Consider the following 27844-nt stretch of genomic DNA (forward strand, 5'->3'; position numbering starts at 1 on the left):
CCGCAAAACACCAGTCTCAACGTCAACAGTGAAGAGGCGACTCCGGGATGCTGGCCTTCTAGGCAGAGTTGCAAAGAAAAAGCCATATCTCAGACTGGCCCATAAAAATAAAAGATGAAGATAGGCAAAATAACACAGACACTAGACAGAGGAACTCTGCCTAGAAGGCCAGCATCCCGGAGTCGCCTCTTCACTGTTGACGTTGAGACTGGTGTTTTGCAGGTACTCTTTAATGAAGCTGCCAGTTGAGGACTTGTGAGGCGTCTGTTTTTCAAATTAGACACTCTAATGTACTTGTCCTCTTGCTCAATTGTGCACCGGGGCCTCCCACTCCTCTTTCTATTCTGGTTAGAGCCAGTTTGCTCTGTTCTACAGAAGGGAGTAGTACACAGCGTTGTACGAGATCTTCAGTTCCTTGGCAATTTCTCATATGGAATAGCCTTCATTTCTCAGAACAAGAATATACTGACGAGTTTCAGAAGAAAGTTATTTGTTTCTGGCCCTTTTGAGCCTGTAATCTAACCCACAAATGCTGATGCTCCAGATACTCAACTGGTCTAAAGAAGGCCAGTTTTATTGCTTCTTTAATCAGAACAACAGTTTTTAGCTGTGCTCACATAATTACAAAAGGGTTTTCTGATGATCAATTAGCCTTTTAAAATTATAAACTTGGATTAGCTAACACAACGTGCCATTGGAACACAGGAGTGATGGTTGCTGATAATTGGCCTCTGTACGCCTATGTAGATATTCCATAAAAATACAAATCTGCCGTTTCCAGCTACAATAGTCATTTACAACGTTAACAATGTCTACACTGTATTTCTGATCAATTTGATGTTATTTTAATGGCCAAAAAATTGCTTTTCTTTCAAAAACAAGGAAATGTCAAAATGACCCCAAACTTTTGAACGGTAGTGTACATATAAAGACTCCAGAGATATACAGGTAAAGACTCCAGAGATATACAGGTAAAGACTCCAGAGATATACAGGTAAAGACTCCAGAGATATACAGGTAAAGACTCCAGAGATATACAGGTAAAGACTCCAGAGATATACAGGTAAAGACTCCAGAGATATACAGGTAAAGTCTCCAGAGATCAAGCGAAGAGCTAGATAAACAGACTATTTTCTCCTCACAGTATTTCACAATGACAATAACATGTGTCTTGCTGTATGGGGCGCCATGTTTTGCAGTTGTGCTTTTTAATAGTACATGAACTTGTACCTTTTGATTTCTCTGTAGAAATACTAATGGACTCTACGACGGCAACAGCAGAGCTGGGATGGACTATCTACCCAGCATTGGGGGTGAGTAGAACATTTTACTAACTTTTAAAACTTTTAGTAATTTTGCAGATCCATTTTTGGATCGTCTCCAGTAGCAACAACATGAGAAGGCCAATGTAGAACAACAACAACAGTATATCATGAATTAATACTTACCCCTATTTGTTTACCACCATGTTCATACGGCACTGTTGTTGAGAATACAATTAGGGGCAGTAATACTGTATATCAGGTCTTAGGCAGGAAAAGACCACCAAACAGCTTGTGTGAAATGCAGGTTGACATTTATTGTCATGAGTCTTGCCCTGGAGGCAGAACTGAGTGATTTCCTCTAGATGGGCCAGCTCCAAAATCAAAATTGGCTATATCGTAAAAATGCATGAAAACAAAAATATGCTTTTTGGTTTTAATTTAAGGTTTGGGTTTGGCATTAGGGTCAGCAGTGTGGTTAAGGTTAGAGTTAGGTTTATAATCCAATTTTATGACTTTGTAGCTGTGCCAGCTAGTGACCACTATGTAGAGCTGCCTCCAGGCAAGATTCATGACAATAAATGCCAACCTCCCCCTGGTGTAGGGGTTAGAGTTAATCAAAATAAACTTCTAAGTCAAAGTGATTCGGGGGAAAATTGCCTACGGATGCCTTTTCTGTAAAATGGAAAGGTGGGAGTTTGAGGAATTGCAAAGTTGTTTTATTTATTATGTTGAAGGAGGATTTTCTTGTCATACTGAAATTAATCATTTATCAAGTTTGTGTGTGATGTAAGGAAGATAAACAATGTGAAAGCAGGTCAAGCCACAAACCAAGTGATACTTCAAGGGAGTATTATTGCTTAATAATCTGACTGTCAGCTCTTTGTGCAAGCCTCTGAACAATGTAGCCCAGGAAGACAATTGTCTGACATGAAAATGTACTATTTTATGTTTGGTATCTACGGTCCACAGGAGGTTGGTGGCACCTTAATTGGGGAGGAGAGCTCGTGCTAATGGCTGGAGCGGAACAGGTTGAGTGGTATCAAATACATCAAACACATGGTTTGATGCCATAACATTCGCTCCGTTCCAGCCATTAAGAGCTGTCCTCCCCTCAGCAGCCTCCACTGCTACGGACTGTGTTAGTAATTTTGAAGAGGTGTGAAGTCTGGCTCATTTGCCCTTCTAATTTATTCATTTTTCACATGCAGAAAAAGTTACATAGACAAAGGTCTAAAATAAAATGCAGAAATATAGCAATCTTATCTGATAACAATGTTATCTGACAGTTTATTCAATTGGATTTTGTAACTTAGAAACTTGTCCGAAAGTGTCCAATTGGATGATTTATGTATTTCAATTATATTTCATATCATATGGTCATATCATATTGTTACCACATTTATTGTGATAATAACCATAATATGGGTTTTGGGGGGTTTTATTCCCTTGAACAGTAATACAATGACCAGTAATAAAATGACCAGTAATCAAATGTCCTGTTAAATTAATATGTTGACTGATGACTTGTTTTCACTGGTCATGGATGTTAAACTGACCTCTTGCTCTGTCTGTCCCTGGCAGTGGGAGGAGGTGAGTGGATACGACGAGAACATGAACACCATCCGCACTTACCAGGTGTGCAATGTCTTTGACAACAACCAGAACAACTGGGTACGCACCAAGTACATCAGCCGGCGAGGGGCCCAGCGCATCCACGTGGAGATGAAGTTCTCGGTGCGGGATTGCAGCTCCATCCCCAGCGTCCCCGGCTCCTGTAAGGAGACCTTTAACCTTTACTACTATGAGACGGACTCAGACACAGCCAATAAGGTGTCCCCGGCCTGGATGGAAAACCCCTGGATCAAGGTCGACACCATCGCAGCCGACGAGAGCTTCTCCCAGGTGGATCTGGGCGTCCGGGTGATGAAAATCAACACGGAGGTACGAAGCTTCGGCCCTGTGTCACGCCAAGGCTTCTATCTGGCCTTCCAGGACTATGGTGGCTGCATGTCGCTCATCGCCGTGCGCATCTTCTACAGGAAGTGCCCCCGCGTGGTCCTGAACGGCGCCGTGTTCCCCGAGACCCTGTCGGGGGCGGAGAGCACCTCCCTGGTGGCAGCGCGGGGCGTGTGTGTGCCCAACGGGGAGGAGGTGGACGTGCCCATCAAGCTCTACTGTAATGGGGACGGGGAGTGGATGGTGCCCATCGGGCGCTGCATGTGCAAGGCTGGGCACGAGGTGGTGGAGAACGGCACCGTGTGTCGAGGTGAGAGCTGCTGACATAATGTGTTTACTGCTACTGTGGGCTTTTGGCCTTAGGGTCTACTAATGTTGCAGAATGAGAAGGAAAGAAATATTGTTGTGGTCTCACTTTTATGTTTTCCAAGTTCCTCCCATATAGAAATAATCATTATCTTTACTAGTGAGACGAGTGATAAACCAGAGGATAGAGACATAAAGTGTCATGGACATAAGGACTTTGGTTTACTAACTACAGAAGTATCACTAGGGGAATGAAATTAATACCCGGAAAGATGGATCAAGAACGTACTGTAAAGGGTAGAGTGTTGATGGTAATTAGAGGTGTCTAAACCGTAGACCTGTGTCCCAGCCAGCCTGGTCTCATAGACTGGACGTGACATAGTAAATGTAAATCCTGCACACTCAAATTATACTGAACAAAAATATAAACGCAACATGCAATAATTAAAAAAATGTTACTGAGTTACAGTTCATATAAGGAAATCAGTCCTTTGAAATAAATTATTTAGGCTGAATCTATGGATTTCACATGACTGGGCAGGGGCGCAGCCATGGGTGAGCCTGGGAGGGCATAGGCCACTCCCACAGTGGGAGCCAGGGCCAGCCAATCAGAATGAGTTTTTCCCCACAAAAGGGCTTTATTACAGACAGAAATACTCCTCATTTTCATCAGCTGTCTGGGTGGCTGGTCTCAGACGATGCCGCAGGTGAAGAAGCCGGATGTGGAGGGCTGGAGGGGTTATATTTGGTCTGCGGTTGTGAGACCGGTTGGACGTACAGCCAAATTCTCGAAAACGATGTTGGAGTTAGGTTATGGTAGAAAATGAGCATTCAATTCTCTGGCAAAAGCTCTGGTGAACATTCCTGCAGTCAGGATGCCAATTGCATGCTCCCTCAACATTTGAGACATCTGTGGCATTGTGTTGTGTTACACAACTACACATTTTAGTGGCCTTTTATTGTCCCCAGCACAAGGTGCACCTGTGGAATGATCATGCTGTTTAATCAGCTTCTTCAAATGCCACACCTGTCAGGTGGATGGATTATCTTGGCAAATGAGAAAGGCTCACTAACAGGAATGTAAACAAATTTGTGCACAAAAATTGGAGAGAAATCAGCTTTTTGTGCGTATCAAAAATGTATACGATCTTTCAGTTCAGCTCATGAAACATGTGACCAACACTTTACGTGTTGTGTTTATATTTTTGTTCAGTATAATATGATTGGTTACATAAGATTACTTAAGGCAAAAAACGAAAGTTGGATGGTTGGTCAGGGTGGATGGGTCGGCAAATTATGACATTATTATTATTGGAGTGTCTCAGATTTACATTTACTATGTTACGTCTACACCTGAGTCCAGGTTGCATCCTTACTTTCAGAGAGATCTCACTGTATGCCAAGAAAGCACTATCCCTGTCTCTTCCCTTACCCCTAGTGTAGGGAGAGACAAGGAAAATGTCAGCGTCCTACTCACACTCACACACACACACACACACACACACACACACACACACACACACACACACACACACACACACACACACACACACACACCAGCGATGTAGTGTTAAAAAAAATAGGTGTGTAAACGCTGATTGCCGTTCATGGTGAGTAAAGTAACACTCCCTATACTTTCAATAAAAGTGGGTTAACACTCAGGCAAAATAAAAAGGTGCGTAACCGGTGTGTATGTGTTTATTCTCCACGGCACCACTGTGTCACACACACACACCGTTAGACACATCTAGACAACAGACAATTGTTACTCCTCTTTTTCTTCCTCTGTACCGGCGGATATGATTCCACTGAACGAGTGGGGAGTAAGAATGAAGAGAGACTTTTGGCAGCACCCTCCCTGCTGCCATTGACAGACTCTAAATGGGGGGAGCTGATGGATGGAGATGGCTAACATCCTCAGCTGCCATGTGGCAGCAGTATGTCTCACTCATTTCCCCCCACAATAATCCCCTATAATTCCCTGCTTTAATGGCGGCCATAATTGACTAATTATGAGCATGGGAGGGCTCATTTTCATCTGTCCCTGGTCATTTGATTAGAAATATCAAGCACTGCTAATGAAGCCCTCGACGACCCATTCTGCTATGTTTCACGGTGTGATGGTTTGTATCTTTGGGGGGAGGAGCACTTAAATAGCCAGGGGTAGCCAATGATATCACTGCACTTTAGTCATATTGTTACACCCAGGGATACCCAGTGACATTTCGTTTAGTCCTTCAGGAAGTAATTATTCCAGAGTCCATTTGTGATTTGTAATTTGACATGGCAGGCCTCTTATGACAATTGAATGAAGACAGAGACTTCATATCACCAGGCACCATCATACTTACTTTTATACCTCATACTTAGCTTTTATATATAGTCCATAGCCGACTCATATATTAATAACCTACAGTGAGGTCCAAAAGTATTGGGACAGTGAAACATTTTGTTTTTGTTTTGGCTCTGTACGCCAGCACTTTGAATTTGAAATGATACAATGACTATGAGGTTAAAGTGCAGACTGTCATCTTTAATTTGAGGGTGATTTTCATTCATTTCTATTGGGCACAAAATAATCAGAAACACAACCAAAACAAACAGCAAATGTATCCAAAATGCATTTGCGTGTAATCCTTGCGTGCTAGCATATAGGAACAAATACTAACTTTTGACTATTTTAATACACATATAAGTGAATTTGTCCCAATATGTTTGGACCCCTAAAATTGGGGACAGTGTACAAAAGTGCTGTAATTTCTAAACGATTCACCCGATATGGATGAAAATACAGTCAAATTAAAGCTGCTAGTCTGCACTTTAAACTCATAGTCATTGTATCATTTCATCCAAAGTGCTGGAGTACAGAGACAAAACAACAAAAAAATTGTTAATGTCCCAATACTTTTGGAGATCACTGGATACTTCCAGGTTTACGTAAGCAATGTTCGGACCAGAAATGCCATATGTTTGGAGGAAAGACATGAATAGAGATTGCATTACCACAGCTCCTCAGTCCTACATCCTAAAGGCAATAGCACAGCAAATACCGTAAAATACAGTCAAACATTTGAAAAATACTGTGATATGACATTTTGGCCATATCGCCCAGCCCTACATACACCGTAGGCATACACTGTCCTGTGGGGAAGCCAGGGTTATCTCCTGCAACAGTGGATCTTGTCCTGTGAGTTTTTGCTTCTACAGAGAATTCAATGGTTATTGAGCATAATGATAGAGAGAGAAGTCACCTGCTGCCCGCAGTGTAAATCAAATGCTCAATTAGGTTCCTCTCATTCAACATCAGATTTACAACTCTTACATTGTAAATTACAATACAATTCTGTATAAAAATGTTAAAACATTTGTAGGGTTATTTGCAAAGAGTACACTATGCTTTATGTGAGAGATGTGCATGACTGCTTCTGTACATGCAACATGGCAACACCCTGTAGTGTTTACCCCTCTTTCTCCACCCAACAGACAGATGGTCATATGGAATGCTCTGCCACACTCAGATTATTTGGTGTAAAATAGTAATTTGAGGCAAGCCATTGAAAAGGAAGTCTTTCTGAGAATAAAATGTCGGACTATGTTAGGGCAGACTCCCAAGCCCAAATGTTTACTAACGGGTCAGGAGATCTGTAAATGCATGAGGGGCAAAGACTGTCGTCTCAATTCACCACCAATCCTACAAACATGGTGCATTAGACTCCCTCAGAAACTGAGTTATACACATCCCTCTTTTTCTCTTTTACTCTCTCTCTCTCTTTCTGTCCTCCCCCTCTCTCACACACACAGTTGATACAGATGCGACCAATATATTGGCACCCTTGCACAATTCACTATTTCTTCAAAATTCACTATTTCTTTTATTTCATTTTTGGTGCTCATGCGTATTTTGTTTGATTTTCAACTATACAGCAACAAGAAAATCTTAACTGAACTTTAGATTTTTCATTCACCAAAATGGCCTGGACTAAATTAACTTCAAATGAATGTGGTTGGAGGCAAGGGATTCTCGTTTACTGGTAATTTATCTGTGGTAAATTGCAGGAGTCTACAGGGTTAAAATAGCCATTCAACTGGTTTTGAAAAGACAAAACAGAACATTCTGCTCCATCGCACTGCATTGTAAATTTCTTGGTTGCCAATATATTTGACTATTTGACTGCATCTGTATGTTTTGACTTACCCACAAGATTCACAGGGCTGTCTATGTAGAGGAGACAGAGTGATAATGGTGGAGGTGACCTATCAGGATATTGCTTTCAGTACCCCTGCCGCTCCTGAAATCAGCTTCTCTGATACAAGTGCCTCTTCTTCGTCTCTGACAGAGCCTATTAGTGCAGACTGTGTGTTGTGTGTGCTTGCAAGTGGGCCTATTTATAGCCTATATGGTCGGGAAACACAAACAGCTTCTCGACCTATTACGAGAATGTCCCCACAGAATGTTAGCGGCATTGCATGGCACTGGCTTTTCTCTACCTGCTACTGGACCAAAGTCAGGCACTGTTTAAAAATTGACCTTTTCTACATGTCCTGTTTTGTTAAACTCTTGATAAGGGCAAAGTAAAATGTTGACTGCTCTAGAATAGGAAGCCACATCAGGTTGACTCATTCATTATTTCATTTTGTAAAGAGAAAGTGTCTAAAAGAACATGATTATTTAGGTGTTTTCAGTTAAATTTTTTACTGTAGCATCACATAATGTAAGCCAACACTTTTACATTTTTTTCAATCTATAGATATTTTGTAAAGTGACATGTCTATTCCCATATGGCATATACCTAATTAAGCACTTAAAATCTTATAGAGTATTTGTAGGTTACCTGCACGTATATCTCCATATCGATTCTATTTCAAAACCTAGTTCGATTTCCTCTTTCTAACTTCCAGTTCACATACAGTAGAATCTCCAGCCTGTCAGTGTCTACATTTCCTGAACAGCCTGATAGGACAGAGAGCCAGACCTAATCTCTGCTGATTGGTGGCTGTTCACACAGTTGTTACTGGGGGCAACCCCTTTTGATGGAGTGCATGTGTGCCGTTGTCATCGCCGACAGACTCATTGATCAAAGGTTTCTCGAGGAGAGGAGCTGTCGTCCCTCCGGCTCCAGCTGCCTATCCAAGGATCTGCCTCGAACAGACACTTCCTGTCAGTGGCGATCTCACTTCCTCCCGGCTCTCCTTTCCTTTCTCTCTGCCGGGCCACGATGAGAGAAGTTGGGCACCAGAACGAGACAAAGGAGAGAGAGAAAAAACTATTTTTTTTCTCTTATCCACCCTGTAACATGCCCTGGACTCAATATTTGTAAAGCAATCATTATTTGCGGTGACCTATTCATTATGAAGTGATGTACACACGATAATTACACACCCTCACCTACCAAAAGTTTATGGACGTCGTTGACCATATAGGCTAATTAATGTAGCGTGGCTGGGAATAGCCACACAGTGAAGTGGAATGTCCTTGTGTAACAGTGTCAGTAAATGACAGTGTGCTCACTGTTCTTGCACATCAACTCACACCTGCTCAGATAGGTGCTGCCAAAACCACATTGGTGGGAACAGAGGGGCACTCACACCCACAGCACATAAAGCCATTGAAGTGATAATGACAGTTGTAACAACATCAAAAACATCATAATAATGATAATACTTAGAGTGATTATCATAAATGATGCTCAAACTTAACAGAATATTGATAGTTACATGGGCGGGTTGATCACAATACATTAAGTTAGATAAAATCAAATGAAAAACCTTTCAAAGGGACTCGCAAATAGAAACAGATTTTGCATAGTTTCCCAGTAAAGAGAGTGACAGTATTTTGTAGGTTTCACCACAATAATCAGCGTTTTTGTGGCAGCTGTGGACTCCAATGAGTCAGCAGTTGTGTAAAGTAGTTAAGTACAAATACTTTAAAGTACTACTTAAGTCGTTTTTTGAGGTATCTGTACTTTACTATTTATATTTTTACTTAACTACATTCCTAAAGAAAACAATGTACTTTTTACTCCATACATTTTCCCTGACACCCAAAATATTTGTTTCATTTTGACAGTAAAATGGTCCAATTCATACACTTATCAAGAGAACATCCCTGGTCATCCCTACTGCATCTGATCTGGCAGACTCACTAAACACAAATTATTTGTTTGTAAATCTCTTAACAATGCTCATATTACTAGCTCTTAACAATGCTCATGTTGAATTTATACATCTTGAATCTATTCTATCGTGCCCAGAAACCTGTCTGAGTGTGCCCATGGTGGCTATTTCTCAATAACAATAAATAAATAAAAATAATTTTAGCAATTCCATTTACTTTTGAGTATATTAAGTATATTTAAAACCAAATACCTTTTAGGCTTTTACTCAAGTAGTATTTTACTGGGTGACTTTCACTTGAGTCATTTTTTATTAAAGTGTCTTTACTTTTACTCAAGTATGACAATTGAATACTTTTTCCACCACTGTGAGTCAGTCACTAACATACTCATTGAACCTTTCTCTGGGTCTTTATGGATGGATGGTGTATTGCCTCCATAATGATCATGTCATATTTTATTCACACTATACAGTATAATACAATACGTTGGTTTACTTTATGCACTGTAGTGTATATGATTTGTCTGTTTGACTATTTAGCCTGTGTAAATAGCTTTCATTACTCCGAATTGATACTCTATTTTCTCATGTTTTGAAGGGAACCATGTTTTAACACCTACTCGCCACACCTTACTTCAGTGGGAATGCCAAAGCCTCTGTTTCTATGTCTAATATGATTTGACACCGTTCTCGTGGTCACACATTTACGGATCACTCACCCGTTAGTGTACACACCTGTACACACACACACTGTACACAATGTACACATGCATCAATACACATACACACTTACAGGCGTGCGCAGACACAGACAGACAGACTCACTCACACCACAGTACACTAGTAAGACCAAGAGATGTAAAAATCACAAGTCTTTTTTTACAATAACAGCAAAAATAAATGGGTTCTTATTACAGGTGACAAAGGAAGCAGGAAAATTACCTCTTGAGACCGGTATTTCAGGCGCCGGAGAATACTGAAATATTAAAGGCAAACACAGATGAATAGATATATGAAAAACAGAGGAGGTGTTCCCTGAATGGACAGTTAACACTACTTATTTCTTTACTCAGGGCATGAAACTGCTGAGCCATAAAAGTACAATCAGCTTGATGTTAAAGACTGCTCTATTCACAACCGTATATGGAACTGCTTTTTGTGTGTGTGCGCCGATAAGCAGAAAGGTTCTGATTAGGGCTGTTACGGTGACCGTATTACCGCCCCACCGGCGGTCACGTGTCATGTCAAATTCCACGTGACCGTTTAGTCACGGTAATTAGGCTTCTCCAAGCTCTGATGCTGCTGATGGTCATTAGTAGCCTACCAAACGTACTAACTTCCCTGGTACCCCACACTCTATTGTCCCTGTAATCGAAAATCTAATTACACACTTGATAGCCCATTGCTCAACATTTCTATAGGCGATGCAATTGTGTGAGAATACCGAGTGATGGCCGTTATTAAAAAGAGGAGGATCCCATCAGCTTTCTATAGGCTAGGCCTACTATATTTATTGCTAAAATGTCCTAATATTAAGCACATTGCTTCTCTTTACAACAGGAGTATATCCTACCTGGAGGAAAAGCATCCTCCATTTGCTATTTAAGTGCATAGACATTTTTTCCGCTGCCCCTGTTTTGAGGCAGGTGCATGATAACGGTCCATTATATATCAAAACAAATTTCACACATATATTATTTAGTATATGTAAAGACAAGATTAAATTAAGAATAGTGTGATAATATTAGCCTATCACTTGTGAATGATGCCCAGCTTAATGGAAAACAGCATGCTTCTTTTTTTTTTGCAAATCATAGTCACACACCTCGTGTAGCCTTTAAAAAAAATACCAAAATGTATCCCTTATTTTACCAGGTAAGTTGACTGAGAACACATTCTCATTTACAGCAACAACCTGGGGAATAGTTACAGGGGAGAGGAATGAGCCAATTATAAGCTGGGGATGATTAGGTGACCGTGATGGTATGAGGGACAGCTTGGGAATTTATCCAGGACACCAGGGTTAACACCCCTACTCTTACGATAAGTGCCATGGGATCTTTAGTGACCACAGAGAGTCAGGACACCTGTTTAACGTCCCATCCGAAAGACAGCACCCTACACAGGGCAATGTCCCCTATCACTGCCCTGTGGAATTGGGATATTGTTTTTAGACCAAAGGAAAGGGTGCCTCCTACTGGCCCTCCAACACCACTTCCAGCAGCATCTGGTCTCCCATCCAGGGACCAACCCTTCTTAGCTTCAGAAGCAAACAAGCCAGCAGTGGGATGCAGAGTGGTATGCTGCTGCCAAAATATTTAGATAAAATATGTATCACAATTAAAGTGGCCAAGTAACTTCATAAAATGAAGCACATTAATCTGCTTTACAACGGCTGTAGAGCCTAACTGGCATACATACACAGCGTGTGACTTTCAAGTTTGGGGAAGATCATTTCACCATAAAAATGCACCTTTATAATAAAACCATTACCTGCATAATCGCATTTGTGGTCACTTTTGAGAATGGTGTTTTCCTGCTACTGGAACATACGCGCATATAGCCTACTGCCATGTGTGCATTGCTGCACTTATGTGAAGAAATAGCCTAATAGTTTATCAACATTTTAAGCTAAATGTTCTCATCTGTTGCACGAGGCACATTGCTTAAAACAGGTTTTTTGATGCTAGTGGTTGTATTAATTTGGGATCTATTGCATCTGACTATGGACGGAGGAATATGTATTTCTCTCACAGAATACAATAGGTCAACTTTTGTACTATGGGAGATAGTAGATTGACAGAGGCTAGTGCTTTTGCTGTTCGTTAGGCCTACTCAACTTGTTGGCTGAAAAAGTAAATGTGGACACTTATTCCAATATCTTCAGTATGCACCTCGCAATTGGATAAAATAATATAATATAATGCCATAGAACTGCTAAATGAACTAGTGTAGCCCACATCCATATGGCATAGCCAGATCAGGGCCTAACATAAGGACAACTCAGAGTATGCTATTCTGTTCTTCTGAAATAGACATTTTCTTCATATCATGTTTCTTTAGACCTGTTTAAAATAAATCATGGATTTATTGTGAAGGTGTAGGCTATATTACATGGATTTATTAGACTTTTTAAAATGTAGATGTTCCAAAGGTCTGCATCGGTGGCTTGTAGGCTATGCGTGGAAGCCAGGAGATGCTAAATGTGTTTATATTAATTAACGGTCAATTATAGTGAGACCGGCAGTTATTTGCTTGACAATCATTGGCTGACAAAATTTCATGACCGCCATAGCCCTAGTTCTGATCGAGCCATTCAGACACATTATTTAATTATTATTGTATTTCATAGTACTTCACCATTAAAAACACATTATTTTATTTAAGCAACTATTAATAGCTTGACATTTCGGCCTGATGATGGTTCTGATGAAGTGGCCGCCCCACCACCGTTGTTATAAGTTTTTGTTGAGGAGCGTCTCGCAGCATGGTAAAAAAAATGCAGTACATATTGTGCTCTTCTATTGCGCATGCGATAATGTCAGAAGGGGAAAAACTGTTTGGTGTTTGCACTAACTTCTTTGTCTTTGCAATATCGCAAACAGGCGTGGTTGTTTCACCATTAAGGATTACAGATTTAAATACAATTATATGTTTTTAATGGTGAGCAAGCATTGTACCTTTTCTTTTATTTGTATTTTATTATATTAGATGAGTGTAACGCTCGTCTAAGTCGTCCTCCTCATCTGACGAGGAGAGGCGAGAAGGATCGGACCAATATGCAGCGTTGGTTGAATACATAATGAATTTATTAACTAAAGATGAACACGAAGAACACTTGAATAAACTACAAAATAACAAACGACATGAACAGACCTGAACTTGAGAACAAAATGCACGAACAGGAAAGAACACATACACGAACGAAAACGAAACAGTCCCGTGTGGTGCGACATACACAGACACAGGAACAATCACCCACAAACAAACAGTGTGAACAGCCTACCTAAATATGGTTCTCAATCAGAGGAAACGTAAAACACCTGCCCCTGATTGAGAACCATATCAGGCTAATTAACCATGAACCCAACATAGAAACACATAACATAGAATGCCCACCCCAACTCACGCCCTGACCATACTAAACAAAGACAAAATAAAGGAAATCAGGTCAGGAACGTGACAGAACCCCCCCCTCAAGGTGCGAACTCCGGGCGCACCACCTAAAACTTTAGGGGAGGGTCTGGGTGGGCATCTGTCCACGGTGGCGGCTCTGGCTCTGGACGTTGTCCCCACCCCACCATAGTCAATCCCCGCTTTCGTAACCTCCTCCTAATAGCCACCCTCCAAATTAACCCCACTGGATTAAGGGGCAACACCGGACTGAGGGGCAGCACCGGACTGAGGGGCAGCACCGGACTGAGGGGCAGCTCCGGACTGAGGGGCAGCTCCGGACTGAGGGGCAGCTCCGGACTGAGGGGCAGCTCCGGACTGAGGGGCAGCTCCGGACTGTCTGACGGCTCTGGCTGCTCATGGCTGGCTGACGGCTCGGGCTGCTCATGGCTGGCTGACGGCTCGGGCTGCTCATGGCTGGCTGACGGCTCGGGCTGCTCATGGCTGGCTGACGGCTCGGGCTGCTCATGGCTGGCTGGCGGCTCGGGCTGCTCATGGCTGGCTGGCGGCTCGGGCTGCTCATGGCTGGCTGGCGGCTCTGGCTGCTCCTGTCTGGCGGACGGCTCTGGCTGCCCCTGTCTGGCAGACGGCTCTAGCGGCTCCTGACTGACGGACGGCTCTAGCGGCTCCTGACTGACGGGCGGCTCTAGCGGCTCCTGACTGACGGGCGGCTCTGAAGGCTCAGGACAGACGGGCGGCTTTGAAGGCTCAGGACAGACGGGCGGCTTTGAAGGCTCAGGACAGACGGGCGGCTTTGAAGGCTCAGGACAGACGGGCAGCGCAGGCGGCGCTTGGCAGACGGACAGCTCAGATGGCGTTGGGCAGACGGGCAGTTCAGGCGCCGCTGGGCAGACGGCAGACTCTGGCCGGCTGAGGTGCACTGTAGGCCTGGTGCGTGGTGCCGGAACTGGAGGTACCTGGCTAAGGACACGCACCTTGCGGCTAGTGCGGGGAGCAGCAACAGGACGCACAGGACTCTGGAGACGCACAGGAGGCTTGGTGCCGGAACTGGTGGTACCGGGCTGGAGACACGCACCATAGGGCGAGTGCGTGGAGGAGGAACAGGGCTCTGGAGACACACTGGAAGCCTGGTGCGTGGTGTTGGCACTGGTGGTACTGGGCTGGGGCGGGGAGGTGGCGCCGGATATACCGTGCAGGCGTACTGGCTCCCTTGAGCACCGAGCCTGCCCAACCTTACCTGGTTGAATGCTCCCCGTAGCCCGACCAGTGCGGGGAGGTGGAATAACCCGCACTGGGCTGTGTTGGCGAACCGGGGACACCATGCGTAAGGCTGGTGCCATGTATGCCGGCCCGAGGAGACGCACTGGAGACCAGACGCGTTGAGCCGGCTTCATGGCACCTGGCTCAATGCTCAATCTAGCCCTGCCAGTGCGGGGAGGTGGAATAACCCGTACCGGGCTAAGCACACGTACAGGAGACACCGTGCGCTTTACCGCATAACACGGTGTCTGCCCGTACTCTCGCTCTCCACGGTAAGCACGGGGAGTTGGCGCAGGTCTCTTACCTGACTTCGCCACACTCCGTTGTAGCCACCCCCCCAAGAAATTTTTGGGCTTGACTCACAGGCTTCCAGCCTCGCTTCCGTGCTGCCTCCTCATACCACCGCCTCTCGGCTTTAGCTGCCTCCAGCTCTTCACGAGGGCGGCGATATTCTCCAGTTTGTGCCCAGGGTCCCTTACCGTCCAGAATTTCCTCCCATGTCCAGAAATCCTGCGATCGCTGCTGCTGCTTTTTCCCACGCTGCTTGGTCCTTGATTGGTGGGTGATTCTGTAACGCTCGTCTAAGTCGTCCTCCTCATCTGACGAGGAGAGGCGAGAAGGATCGGACCAATATGCAGCGTTGGTTGAATACATAATGAATTTATTAACTAAAGACTAACACGAAGAACACTTGAATAAACTACAAAATAACAAACGACGTGAACAGACCTGAACTTGAGAACAAAACGCACGAACAGGAAAGAACACATACACGAACGAAAACGAAACAGTCCCGTGTGGTGCGACATACACAGACACAGGAACAATCACCCACAAACAAACAGTGTGAACAGCCTACCTAAATATGGTTCTCAATCAGAGAAAACGTAAAACACCTGCCCCTGATTGAGAACCATATCAGGCTAATTAACCATGAACCCAACATAGAAACACATAACATAGAATGCCCACCCCAACTCACGCCCTGACCATACTAAACAAAGACAAAATAAAGGAAATCAGGTCAGGAACGTGACAATGAGTTTATTTGTTTATTAGTCACATGCACAGGGTATTTGTAATTGCAGGGTACAGTGAAATTCTTAGAATGTCCCAGAGGGAATGTCCATAGGGGGAGCAGCAGGGAGGGATATAAGAAGTGGATGATACAAAATGTGGTTGCACCTCAGAGTTGTTGGTTGAGCCCCCTCCACTTCTATCCATATTTTACAGTATCTGAAATTAATTTGATAGAGAGCTATGAATGCTTGGTGATACGGTACGCTCATCCATTTCTAACAGGCAAAATCAATGTTCCACCACCAGCCTCAGATGACCCATTTCAGATATGTCAGTAGCTCTCCACAAGATTTAATGATGGTTGTTATTGAGCCTTTAGTTTGCTATTCATTACTGTACTGTAGGATTCATAACACATTTGTCTCTGGAGGGTGGTGTTGTGGTAGAAATAGAATTTCATAGAAATAGAATGAGTAGAATGGGGAAAAGCACCTGAGACCACTGTAATTTGAATGCATCCTCAGTGACTTCAAAGGGGAAACCCATTCTAGTAATTATATTTCTATGGTGGTAGGATCCAGGATCCAAGATCCAGGGGCTGGGATGACATTGGTCCATACTATATTTGAGTGTGCAACTTTCTATCTTTATTGAATGACTCTCTGTCATAGAACTGTCAATCCCCTCTCATTTTCTCCCCCTTCAGTCCTCCTCTCTATCTGGGTCTAGCCATGGGGGTTCCCTGGGTCCCTCTGCCAACAGACTCTTCCTTTTGTCTCGTCACACTGGCTGTCCTTTGACCGCCTAGGATTCCTAGAGCTTCTCATTGTGGAAGTGGAAGACAGGACAGTTATTCAAATAGGGGTGATGTGAGATACCTCCCACTGGGCAGAAACTAGTTGAATCAACGATGTTTCCATGTAATTTCAACAACAAAATTCAATGTGAGGACATTGAATCAACTTGGAAAACTGATTGGAAAAAGTAATCAACTTAAGGAACTTTAAACCTAAATACAATGACAGGGGGATTTTTTTTGTTGATTTCATATTGAATTAACGTTAGTTGAGAACTCAACCAAATGTAAATCAAAACTCGACGTTGAACTGACGTCTGTGCCCAGTGGGTTTGTTAGGGAGTGTTTAGACCCCTTGGGAAATAAGACAAAACCTAAATGAATTCAACAAGATGAAACATGTTTTAAAAGAGGCAAACACTCTTTCAATACAAGAGAATAATGTGGTGATAGTGGGTATAATAAATATGCTACTGTATATATTTGTTCCCACTGGCATGACACAGACTGGATAAATGCACCCCAGAGAGGTCTGGGATAGACTACCACATCTCTGCCAGTGTCAGACAGTCAGAGAATATGTTCCAAGTGGCACCCTATTCCTTTATAGTGCACTACTCTTGACTAGAGCCCTATGGGCCCTGGTCAAAAGTAGTGTACTATATAGGGAATAAGGTGCCATTTGGGACAAATACAGAAAGTTGAGGAACTGCCAGCCAGGCATCTAATTACTTTCACACCATCTTGATTGGATTAGCTTGCAAAGCTGGAGGCTGCAGTAACCTTTACACATTTATTTTACCCTTATTTTACCAGGTAAGTAGACTGAGAACACATTCTGATTTACAGCAACAATCTGGGGAATAGTTACAGGGGAGAGGAGGGGGGGGGGGGGGGGAATGAGCCAATTGGAAGCTGGGGATGGCCAACTGACTTAGTTAAATAAAGGTTAAATAAAAAAATAAATAAAGATCACTTACCCCTGCTTCAGACGACACACTCCATGGTTTTTGTAGGATATTGGTTAGCCGTATGTGCTGTTTGGAACAAAGGGTTCTACACAAACTACAAGTGTACAGTGAGACATTGTAGGAAATCATGGAGGAGAATATATGATGGAGAGTAGTAACCTCAGAGTAGTAGCCTCCTATGGTGGTAATATTTTGCTACCGATCCCAATAAGATTTGCTACTGATCCCATTCTCTCTCTTTAAACCCCATTTCAACACAGTTGTAGAATATGTATAACCCTTATACTGGCTCTTCCACTCTATCTCCCCCTATCCCTCTCTATCCCTGTTATACACCTTTTGACTTTTATGGTATAGCCATTCAATTCCAGACCTCCAGATTTCAACGTCTCTTTGACTATGCCTCGCTCTGTTCTTCCAGAGTTTCAAATGCCATGAGACAAAAACCTGAATAGCAACAAGCCTCAGACTCCTGGATGTTATATTTTATTAACCATATGAAGAAGGACATGCCAAAGCTTATTATGTCTGCATTTCAAGACCAATATTTTATTATATGTCTGGGAATTTGTCTTTCTATCGACTCTGTACCTTTTTTCTCTCAAGCTGTCATGTTGTAAAATGTCTGGAGTATGCCATTTTATGTCACTTTAGTACAATAAGTTAATTCATAACCTCTCTAACTCTCTCTCTCTAACTCCCTCTGTCTTTCCCTCTCTCTCACTCTCTCTCATCTGCAGCGTGTGGCTCAGGGTTCTTTAAGTCTTCCCAGGGGGACCACCTGTGTCTCCAGTGTCCCATCAACAGTCGCACCACCAACGAGGGGGCCACCAACTGTGTGTGCCGCAACGGGTACTACCGCAGTGACTCGGATCCCCCGCAGATACCCTGCACCAGTAGGTTTCTAGTCCTTACAGTTCCACATACTCTCCATGGGTGGTACTACACAGTGTTAAGGAAAGACACAGTAGAGATTATCATACAGCAGTCTATTTAGTAGGCTTTTGTGTATATAAGAATTGTATCAAAATTCACATTTTAAATAATTAATTGACAAATGCTCCCAGGACATTATGGGCCGTTATCAATTGTTGAATTGCATTTTCATTTTGTCTATGAATTTACTAACAGAATCCATCAGCTCAACCCTAGTCATGTAAATGCAGGCCTTATGTGGCATTCACTATAGAAAAGCACCTATCAAGCAAAGACAGAATGATTCTGAATTATGTTGTGCATAATGCAATGAGCACAAACAAAAGTGCTAACCTCAAGCCAAATCTTTTCAACTTTTTTACCAAGACTCCAGCTCCACTCGTACATTTTCACATAAAAATGCATTCTTCTAGGTGCCCAAGGGTGAAGCAAGGGTTATGTTTCATTCCAACAGCACTGAACTGTTGGAATGTCCCTTCCATTCTCTTCCAATCTCTCAGAAAATATCCTGAGAGATTTGCATAAGCCTGTCCATTATGAAGGGGGCAGCTGTTTTGAATGTGAAAATGTGGTCTCGGTCACAAATGGCACCCTTTTGCTTTTATAGTGCACTACTTTTGACCAGAGCCCTATGGATACCCTATGGGCACTGATGAAAAGTAGTGCACAAAAAAAGGCAATAGGGTGTCATTTGGGATGTAGCCAGGGCCACAATGGAGATGTGGCCCTCAGCGGTCTCTCTCTAATTGAAGAGGCAGAAATGAGCATGCAGGGGCATTCTTTGTGTCTCTCAGATTCCACCAGGACGCTAGTTAACTACCACACTGCTCTTTTCATCGCTCTCTCTTCCTTCTATAGAAAAGTTGATCTGAAGCCTGATGGACTTGAATGGAGCTCATGCAAATACTTTGGAGAATTTAGTGTCCGAATAAAAGTTACATATCACAACATTTCTATTTGAAATCTTTTGGACATCAGAGCAACCTTGAGGTAATCTTATTTGAGTCAGAAAAATATCTTCATATGATATGATATATACAACCTTGCAGAGAGCATATTCAACTGACTGTCTCTTAGGAAAAAAATATAAACATTTGAAACCAAGACTAAAAAAGAACTGATGTTGGCACAAGATGGAGGGAAAGTTAACGAAAATGTACGCTTAATCCAGTTTAAAGTAATGTATTGAATTTATTATACAAGATACAAAATTCACAAATTCTGCAGCACAATGACAGAGACATGTCTTAAGTGTAAAACTAATGATGACTCAATAATCCATGCTTTCTGGGAATTCTAGAAAGTCCGGAAGTTGTAGGCGGAGCTAGAAATTTGGCTGTTAGAAGTATTAACCTTTTAATCCGTCTGTCTGCATATTTTAAGACATGTCATATTGGGGTCTAGTGACATACACAATGGGTTGGACCATTCTCTTCTCAGCACTCATCTTGAAAAAACATATACTAAAAACTTTGAAATCTATCAATCCGCCATCATTATCACAAAGGAAAAATCCAATTATTTATTATTTAAATATTAAAAGTGTGTGGGCTGCAGAGAGAAACAAAATGCAGTTTCAGGCCATGTGGTTGGGAAGTGATGCATGCGCTAGAGATGGGGGGGTGTACTAGTGGGTCTGGGCAGGAGTGATGTAGTAGATGTTTGCATGTGTATGTTTTGTATTGTTTATAAAATAACAAAAACACAAAAAATGGTGTCCGAATATTGAAATGTGGAGACTAGTTTTGTGACCTACTGTATACTACTCCAACCACACAGAGTTAATTTATTACAGAGTTAACAAGTGGTCATCAACCCTGATGCTGGAGAGCTATAGTACAGGGTGTGGGTTGGGTTGGAATCAGACGCTGAATCCCCTGTAGCTCCTTATGACCACTGTCTGGAGTATAAACCTCATCATCACTGATCCTCCCTGAACTCTTCTTTATCTCCCCCCTCTCCTCTGACAGCCATCCCCTCCGCGCCCCAGAACGTAATCTCGATCGTGAACGAGACGTCCCTGAGGTTGGAGTGGAGCGCGCCGCGCGATGGCGGGGGCCGCAAGGACGTGGTCTACAACATCATCTGTAAGAGCTGTGGAGGGGGCCGGGGAGGCTGTACACGCTGCGGGGACAACGTCCAGTTCATCCCTCGCCAACTGGGCCTGACGGAGACCAGCGTCCACATCAGTGACCTGCTGGCCCACACGCAGTACACCTTTGAGATCCAGGCGGTCAACGGGGTCTCCGACCAGAGCCCCTACTCACCACACTACTCCTCAGTCAACATCACCACCAACCAGGCCGGTAAGGAAGACAGCAATTCATTCACTCTCCTCTCAAAGTACTGTGTGAAGTTCAGTGAAGAGATATTATCAGGAGTGTGTTCAGTCTGATAAGGAGTGGCACAGGAAATATTACACCTAATATGGGTTTAGATATTTTGATGGTATTTTGCAAGGGCAAGATCTGTATAAGTAAACCTATATGTTATGTAGTACCAATGAACAATGTCTGTGTAAGGATGCCTAAGCAATGTTTATGATGTCTGCCTGAACAATTTAGTGACAGATGTGTGACCCTTATTAGTATTGAGTGAGTTCAATTGCATTTAGGGCACTTGAAATGCAGTATTCAGACATGATTTACAGCGTTATTTGTTGAGGTTCAAATTTCAAATGGACGGGGTGTTAGGTAGTGTTGGTATTAGGGTCAGGCTATACACTTTCTACTCTCTGCCCTTAACACTGTAGTATTTTCTCCACTGCACTAGCTGTCAGTCCTAATTACTGTCTAGGATGGGACTGTGAAAAGAGCAAACTCAGGTTCCCATGAGCCCCTGTGATTTTACAGGGTATAAGCGAAAGCACTAATGTTACATAAACATGCCCTAATTAAGCCCTCATTAGGAAAGACCGTGTGTGTGTGTGTGTGTGTGTGTGTGTCTTTGCCTACTGAGTGAATATTTCACACACCAGAGTGAAAACAAATACATTATTAGTATTTTCAGTGAATGGGTGACTGTAATAATACTCAATAAACCATCTCTGATGTTCCTGGCTCTTTGTTCCTTGCTGCATCATTAGTCTTGTTCTTGATTACCAGTGGATTTGAAAGCTTCTTCCTAGTGTTGTAGTAATGTCACTAACCTTAACCCTTCTATCTCACAGCACCATCGGCCGTGTCGATTATGCACCAGGTGAGCCGGACACCTGACAGCATCACTCTCTCCTGGTCCCAACCGGACCAGCCCAACGGCCTCATACTGGACTATGAGCTGCAGTACTATGATAAGGTAAAGTCAGTTGACAAGTTTTACTGCTGTAATTCAAACAGTGAGCAGATCCAGTCTTACACCCTTTGTGTGTGTGTCTGTGTGTTCCAGAGCATGGCAGAGTGGAACTCATCGGTGGTGCGCAGTCAGACCAACACAGCAGTCATCCGTGGCCTGAAGCCCGGAGCTATATACGTCTTCCAGGTACGGGCTCGAACCGTGGCCGGATTCGGACGATTCAGCGGAAAGATGTACTTTCAGACCATGACCGAAGGTTAGCCATTCGAACCAGTGTTTTTCAAACACTTTTGAATTATCTTGCCGAGTATATGGTATAGTCCCAAAAGTTCAACATTACAGAGTAGGCCAACCTTGTAGATGTTAATAAGAGGAATGGGTATGTTTTGTTGTGTATTTGCAGAGGAGTACAAGTCCAGCTTTCAGGAGAAGCTCCCCCTCATCATTGGCTCAGCTGCTGCAGGTGTGGTCTTCATCATCGCTGTCGTCGTATTGGTCATCGTCTGCAATCGAAGAAGCTCTGAGAGAACAGAATCTGAATACACAGACAAGGTCCAGCACTACACCAGTGGCCACAGTGAGTAACATGGTTTACAGACAACCTTCTATCCATGGGAAATGGGTTGAATAGTGGAGTGAAACATTTGTTAAGGAATAACACTACCATCCCGGGGACAGTGGTGACATTTCCATTAGATGTAGAATACTGGAAGTTAAAGGTTACTACTGTATCTAACCACCTGTATCAGGTCTAAGCCCAGGCAAAGTTCCAGCTACTGTTTTCTGTAGCCAATACGTACTCCCAGGTTGTATATTATGCATATCCTCTGTTTTTTCTCTGTTTCTCCTTCCAAGTGTCTCCAGGAATGAAGATCTATATTGACCCCTTCACCTATGAGGACCCCAACGAGGCAGTGAGGGAGTTTGCCAAAGAGATTGACACCTCCTGTGTCAAGATCGAGCAAGTCATTGGCGCAGGTAAAAAATAAACTGGTGAAGGTGAAAACCCTATATACTGTACATATACATAATAACACAGATTAAGCTTAGTCCTGGACTAAAAAGCATTCTCAATGAAGATTCTCAGTTGAAAGCACTTTTTAGTCCTTGACTAGACTTAATCTGTGTCTGGGAAACTGGCCTATAAAATGTTATATTGATATACAGTGTGGATTAAACCCAATAATACGTCTTGTAAGATTTTCTTACAGTACATTTAAGATATCCAAGTTACAGTCCCATGTCATAGCACTTGGATAAATCTTACAGTGGTGTATCAGAGTCCTTTGCTGATGGACAGTATATCTGAAACCTGAACCTGTTATTGTTCAGGAGAGTTTGGGGAGGTGTGCAGCGGGAACCTGCGTCTCCCTGGGAAGAGAGAGATCCTGGTGGCCATCAAGACACTGAAGGCGGGCTACACAGAGCGCCAGAGGCGGGACTTCCTGTCTGAGGCATCCATCATGGGTCAGTTTGACCACCCCAACATCATCCACCTGGAGGGCGTGGTTACCAAGAGCGCCCCCGTCATGATCATCACTGAGTTCATGGAGAACGGATCGCTGGACTCCTTCCTCAGGGTCAGTACAGATGTAGCATCTTAATTTGATTACCTTGTTACAGGAGAGGTTTCCTAGTGTATTTGAGGTTTAAAAAGGCTTCTGAAGTTTGCAATTTCCACAACATTGTTTCCACTTCATTTAAACCCCACAAATCGATGTGATGACGTTGAATCAACATGGAAAAGTAATTGGATTTGCAAAAAGTCATCAATGTAAGAGCATTTTGAACTAATCCAATGATATGGTGAAATGTTAAGTTCTTCAGTTTATTTAGTAAATATTGTCTTAACTCATTCACCTGTTTTATTCAGTGCATGTGACAAATAAAACATGTGGGCATGAAGTACCTAAATGACATGAACTACGTGCACCGGGACCTGGCTGCCCGCAACATCCTGGTCAATAGCAACCTGGTGTGTAAGGTATTTGGTTGATTTCATGTTGAATTCACGTTTGTTGACAACTCAACCAAATGTAAATCAAAACTAGATGTTGAGCTGGCGTCTGTGCCCAGTGGGGATTTTCCCTTACAAAAGATGTAGCAAACTGGCCCAAATGAAAGTCCTAGATATGTAGGTCAGTGGGCCTCAAAGTTGGGCATCTCAATACTCTGGAGAGACCTCCTCTCCTTTTCTACTTTCCTCCTTCTTCCAGACATGTATCAGGTTAAAATACATCAGGTGGCTTTCACCTGTCTTGTCTTTTGGATCAGTGCAAACAAATGGAAAGGCGACTAGATTAGGAAATTATGAGAGGAGTACCTAAAGGCTAGATCTCTGCCTAATCTCATGAGTGAATTTCAGAGATAATAGAATCAAAATTATATTTAGACGTGAAGCATTGTAGGTCATATGAAATATCACAGTAACCATACAGATTTTTCAACTATTTTCAATATCAAGAACCCAATGGATTCAAGAACACAGTGGCTGTCTCTCCTTCACATCTACACTTAATAGCTTTTTGGTTTATGATTAGCTCTGGTGGGTCCCTCCCGGGCTGGCCCAGGTGTGAGGTGTGTAGAGTGGGCTTAGTTAGATCCGGTGAGCTCACAGATCCAGGTGAGAGGATCAACCAGACGCTCAATTTTGTGTGGCTAACAATGTTAGGGGAACTAATATGAGAACCAGCCACATTTTTTGGAATGTGTAACACATATCAGAGAATATAGCGTACAATATAATATAGCATTGCATAACATAGCATAACATAACATTGCTTAATATAGCTTAACATATCAATATGGCATATCATAGTATAACATAACATAGCATAGCAATATAACATTTCAGTGTTTTTTTTTAAAGCAAAATGACGGGCAGTTCACGGTGATCCAGCTGGTGGGCATGCTACGTGGCATTGCGGCGGGCATGAAATACCTAAATGACATGAACTACGTGCACCGGGACCTGGCTGCCCGCAACATCCTGGTCAATAGTAACCTGGTGTGTAAGGTGTCTGACTTCGGGCTCTCACGGTTTCTGGAGGAAGACACATCAGATCCCACCTACACCAGCGCCCTGGTGAGTGTGGCTCTGTCCCAATATCCATACTTCCATACTATATAGTATGAAGCAATGTATTTTGGGCAAGTTAGACCCCACAAACACCAGTGTCCTGGTGAGTATGGCTCTGTTCCAATCATAGGAATAGATTATATTTCTATGGTTCCAATATACACACTAGAATACCACTTATTATGAAGCAATGTATTGGGCATGCAAGTGGTATGCTAGTATGGAAATGTATCAGGTTTGAGATTATACATGCAGGATGCATCCTAATAGTCTAATGTGGCTTCCTCTTCTCGGCTCATTCCTTTCATCACCACTGATTTGCAAGCATAGGACACAGGAAAGCAATATCAGTGTCTCAACAAAGGATTTGCTTTTACCTGTCCAGTGCTATCAGATCAGTGCAGAAGAAGACAACGAACAACGCCACTTCTTGAGACTACTGAGATCCACCCACAACCAATGCTTTATTTGCGGGCTGCAGTCTGGTTTTCTACCCTTCTCCTGAAGTGTGCACTGAAGTACTCCTTATAGATTTATAAGAAATGGTCTGGTTTAAGAAATATGGTGGAAACTAAGTCACTCTGGAGAAGATGATCTGCTTAATGACCAAAATGTAACTCCCTTCAGGCATACTTGCACCAATCCAATACTTCTAAATGCATGAGGGGAGTTGCATGAGGGGAGTGACCAAGTGCACGGTTCTGGCTGAAGGGTAGAGAATTGGTACGGAACACTTGTCTGTCTTTACAGGGAGGGAAGATCCCTATCCGATGGACCGCCCCGGAAGCCATTCAGTACAGGAAGTTCACCTCCTCCAGTGATGGGTGGAGCTACGGCATCGTAATGTGGGAGGTGATGTCATACGGAGAGAGGCCCTACTGGGACATGAGTAATCAAGATGTGAGTATCCAGGAGGAGTCATTATCATCATCGTTTCACCTACAATATTTAGTCCTAAAGCAGATTGTTGCAGTCATTTGGAGAAAACAGAGAGAAAAGGGGGGAGGCAGCAATTGAGACATAGAGACACATTTAGAGAGAGGTAGACTGAGACAGTCTCACTATACATTTGATTCAGGCTGTATTAACCACATGGGAAGACCAACAATTTAGGCCAAGGCCTCTATTAATTTTCATATCAATCTGTGCCAATGCCCTGTAGGTGATCAATGCCATAGAGCAGGACTACCGGTTGCCCCCGCCCATGGACTGTCCTAGTGCCCTGCACCAGCTCATGCTGGACTGCTGGCAGAAGGACCGCAACAACCGGCCCAAGTTCAGCCAGATTGTCAACAACCTGGACAAGATGATCCGCAACCCCAACAGTCTGAAGGCCATGACGCCGCTGTCATCAAGGTAAGGCACTCACGGGCTGTGTCTCAGTCATCTTAAATAGTTTCCATCCTTTCCTCATCTCCTTTCCACAATGCCGACCACACATTTTAGTGGACTCTCCATTCCAAGGAAAGGACTTAAGGAAAGGAAGCTGTAAAGGACAGACTCATGCACTGTTTCATCTGAGGCTCTTTGATTCACTGTTTCTTTCTCTTTACTCCTTTGTTTGGGTTCTCACTGGGTTCTCAATGGATTTGTTTGGGTTCTGACTGGGTCCAATGGATTTGTTTGGGTTCTCACTGGGTTCTCAATGGATTTGTTTGGGTTCTCAATGGGTTGTCATTGGGTTTGTTTGGGTTCTCACTGGGTTCCTCTCCTGTTTCTAGTGTTCACCTACCTCTGCTAGACCGCAGCACGCCTGACTTCTCCAGCTTCAGCACCGTGGATGAGTGGCTGGATGCCATCAGGATGGGCCAGTACAAGGAGAACTTTGCCAATGAGGAGTTCACCAGCTTTGATGTTGTCTCCCAAATGACCACAGAGTAAGTTAACATCCCCAGACACCCTCCCCCTGCTAAATGTGTCCTAGAGTGTGTTGAATGTGTTTTAGACTAATCTTAATGTGTCATAGATTGTGCTAAATGTGTAGTAGACCTAGACTGTGTTAAAACTGTTCTAGACTGTGCTAACTGTGCTAAATCTGGCCTCACAGCCAGCAGCATACCACCCTGCATACCACTGCTGGCTTGCTTCTGAAGCTAAGCAGGGTTGGTCCTGGTGAGTCCCTGGATGGGAGACCAGATTCTGCTGGCAGTTGTGTTGGAGGGTCAGTAGGAGGCACTCTTTCCTCTGATCTAAAAAATATCTCAATTCCCCAGGGCAGTGATTGGGGACAATGCCCTGTGTAGGGTGCTGTCTTTCGGATGGGACGTTAAACGGTTGTCCTGGCTCTCTGAGGTCATGGCACTTATCGTAAGAGTAGGGGTGTTAACCCCGGTGTCCTGGCTAAATTCCCAATCCAGCCCACAAACCATCATGGTCACCTAATAATCCCCAGTTTACAATTGGCTCATTCATCCCCCTCCTCATTCCCCAGGTCGTTGCTGTAAATGAGAATGTGTTCTCAGTCAACTTACCTGGTAAAATAACGGATAAATTAAAAAAATATTTAAAAAATAGACTGTGCTAAATGTGTCATAGACTGCTGTGTCGCTGACTTGCTAAATGTGTCGTAGACTGCTGTGTTGCTGACTGCTTTCTCTCTCTCTACAGGGACATCCTCCGAGTAGGAGTGATGCTAGCAGGCCACCAAAAGAAGATCCTGAACAGTGTCCAGTCCATGCGGGCCCAGATGAACCAGATCACCTCTGTGGAGGTCTGA

General features: G+C 43.3%; 1 protein-coding gene across 1 annotated transcript; it reads left to right on the plus strand.

Moving 5' to 3' along the window:
* Window positions 1-1247: 1247 nt before the first annotated feature.
* On the plus strand, window positions 1248-27844 carry LOC120060730 (ephrin type-B receptor 2-like). The gene is made up of 14 exons (XM_039010140.1): window positions 1248-1313; window positions 2847-3531; window positions 18563-18718; window positions 20729-21064; window positions 21928-22052; window positions 22143-22305; window positions 22453-22626; window positions 22905-23027; window positions 23382-23629; window positions 24919-25134; window positions 25879-26028; window positions 26291-26484; window positions 26850-27005; window positions 27736-27844. The coding sequence occupies exons 1-14, from the start codon at window positions 1257-1259 to the stop codon at window positions 27842-27844; spliced, it is 2892 nt and encodes a 963-aa protein (XP_038866068.1). The 5' UTR covers window positions 1248-1256.

Source organism: Salvelinus namaycush, chromosome 16 (genome assembly GCF_016432855.1).
Source record: "Salvelinus namaycush isolate Seneca chromosome 16, SaNama_1.0, whole genome shotgun sequence".
NCBI classification, from domain to species: domain Eukaryota; kingdom Metazoa; phylum Chordata; class Actinopteri; order Salmoniformes; family Salmonidae; genus Salvelinus; species Salvelinus namaycush.

Excerpts from the sequence above, each read along its gene's own strand:
- LOC120060730 (XM_039010140.1), top strand. The coding sequence starts at position 1,257 with ATGGACTCTACGACGGCAACAGCAGAGCTGGGATGGACTATCTACCCA. Across the intron at positions 21,065-21,927 it reads CATCACCACCAACCAGGCCG|CACCATCGGCCGTGTCGATT; the intron begins GTAAGGAAGACA and ends TCTATCTCACAG. Across the intron at positions 22,306-22,452 it reads CTTTCAGACCATGACCGAAG|AGGAGTACAAGTCCAGCTTT; the intron begins GTTAGCCATTCG and ends GTGTATTTGCAG.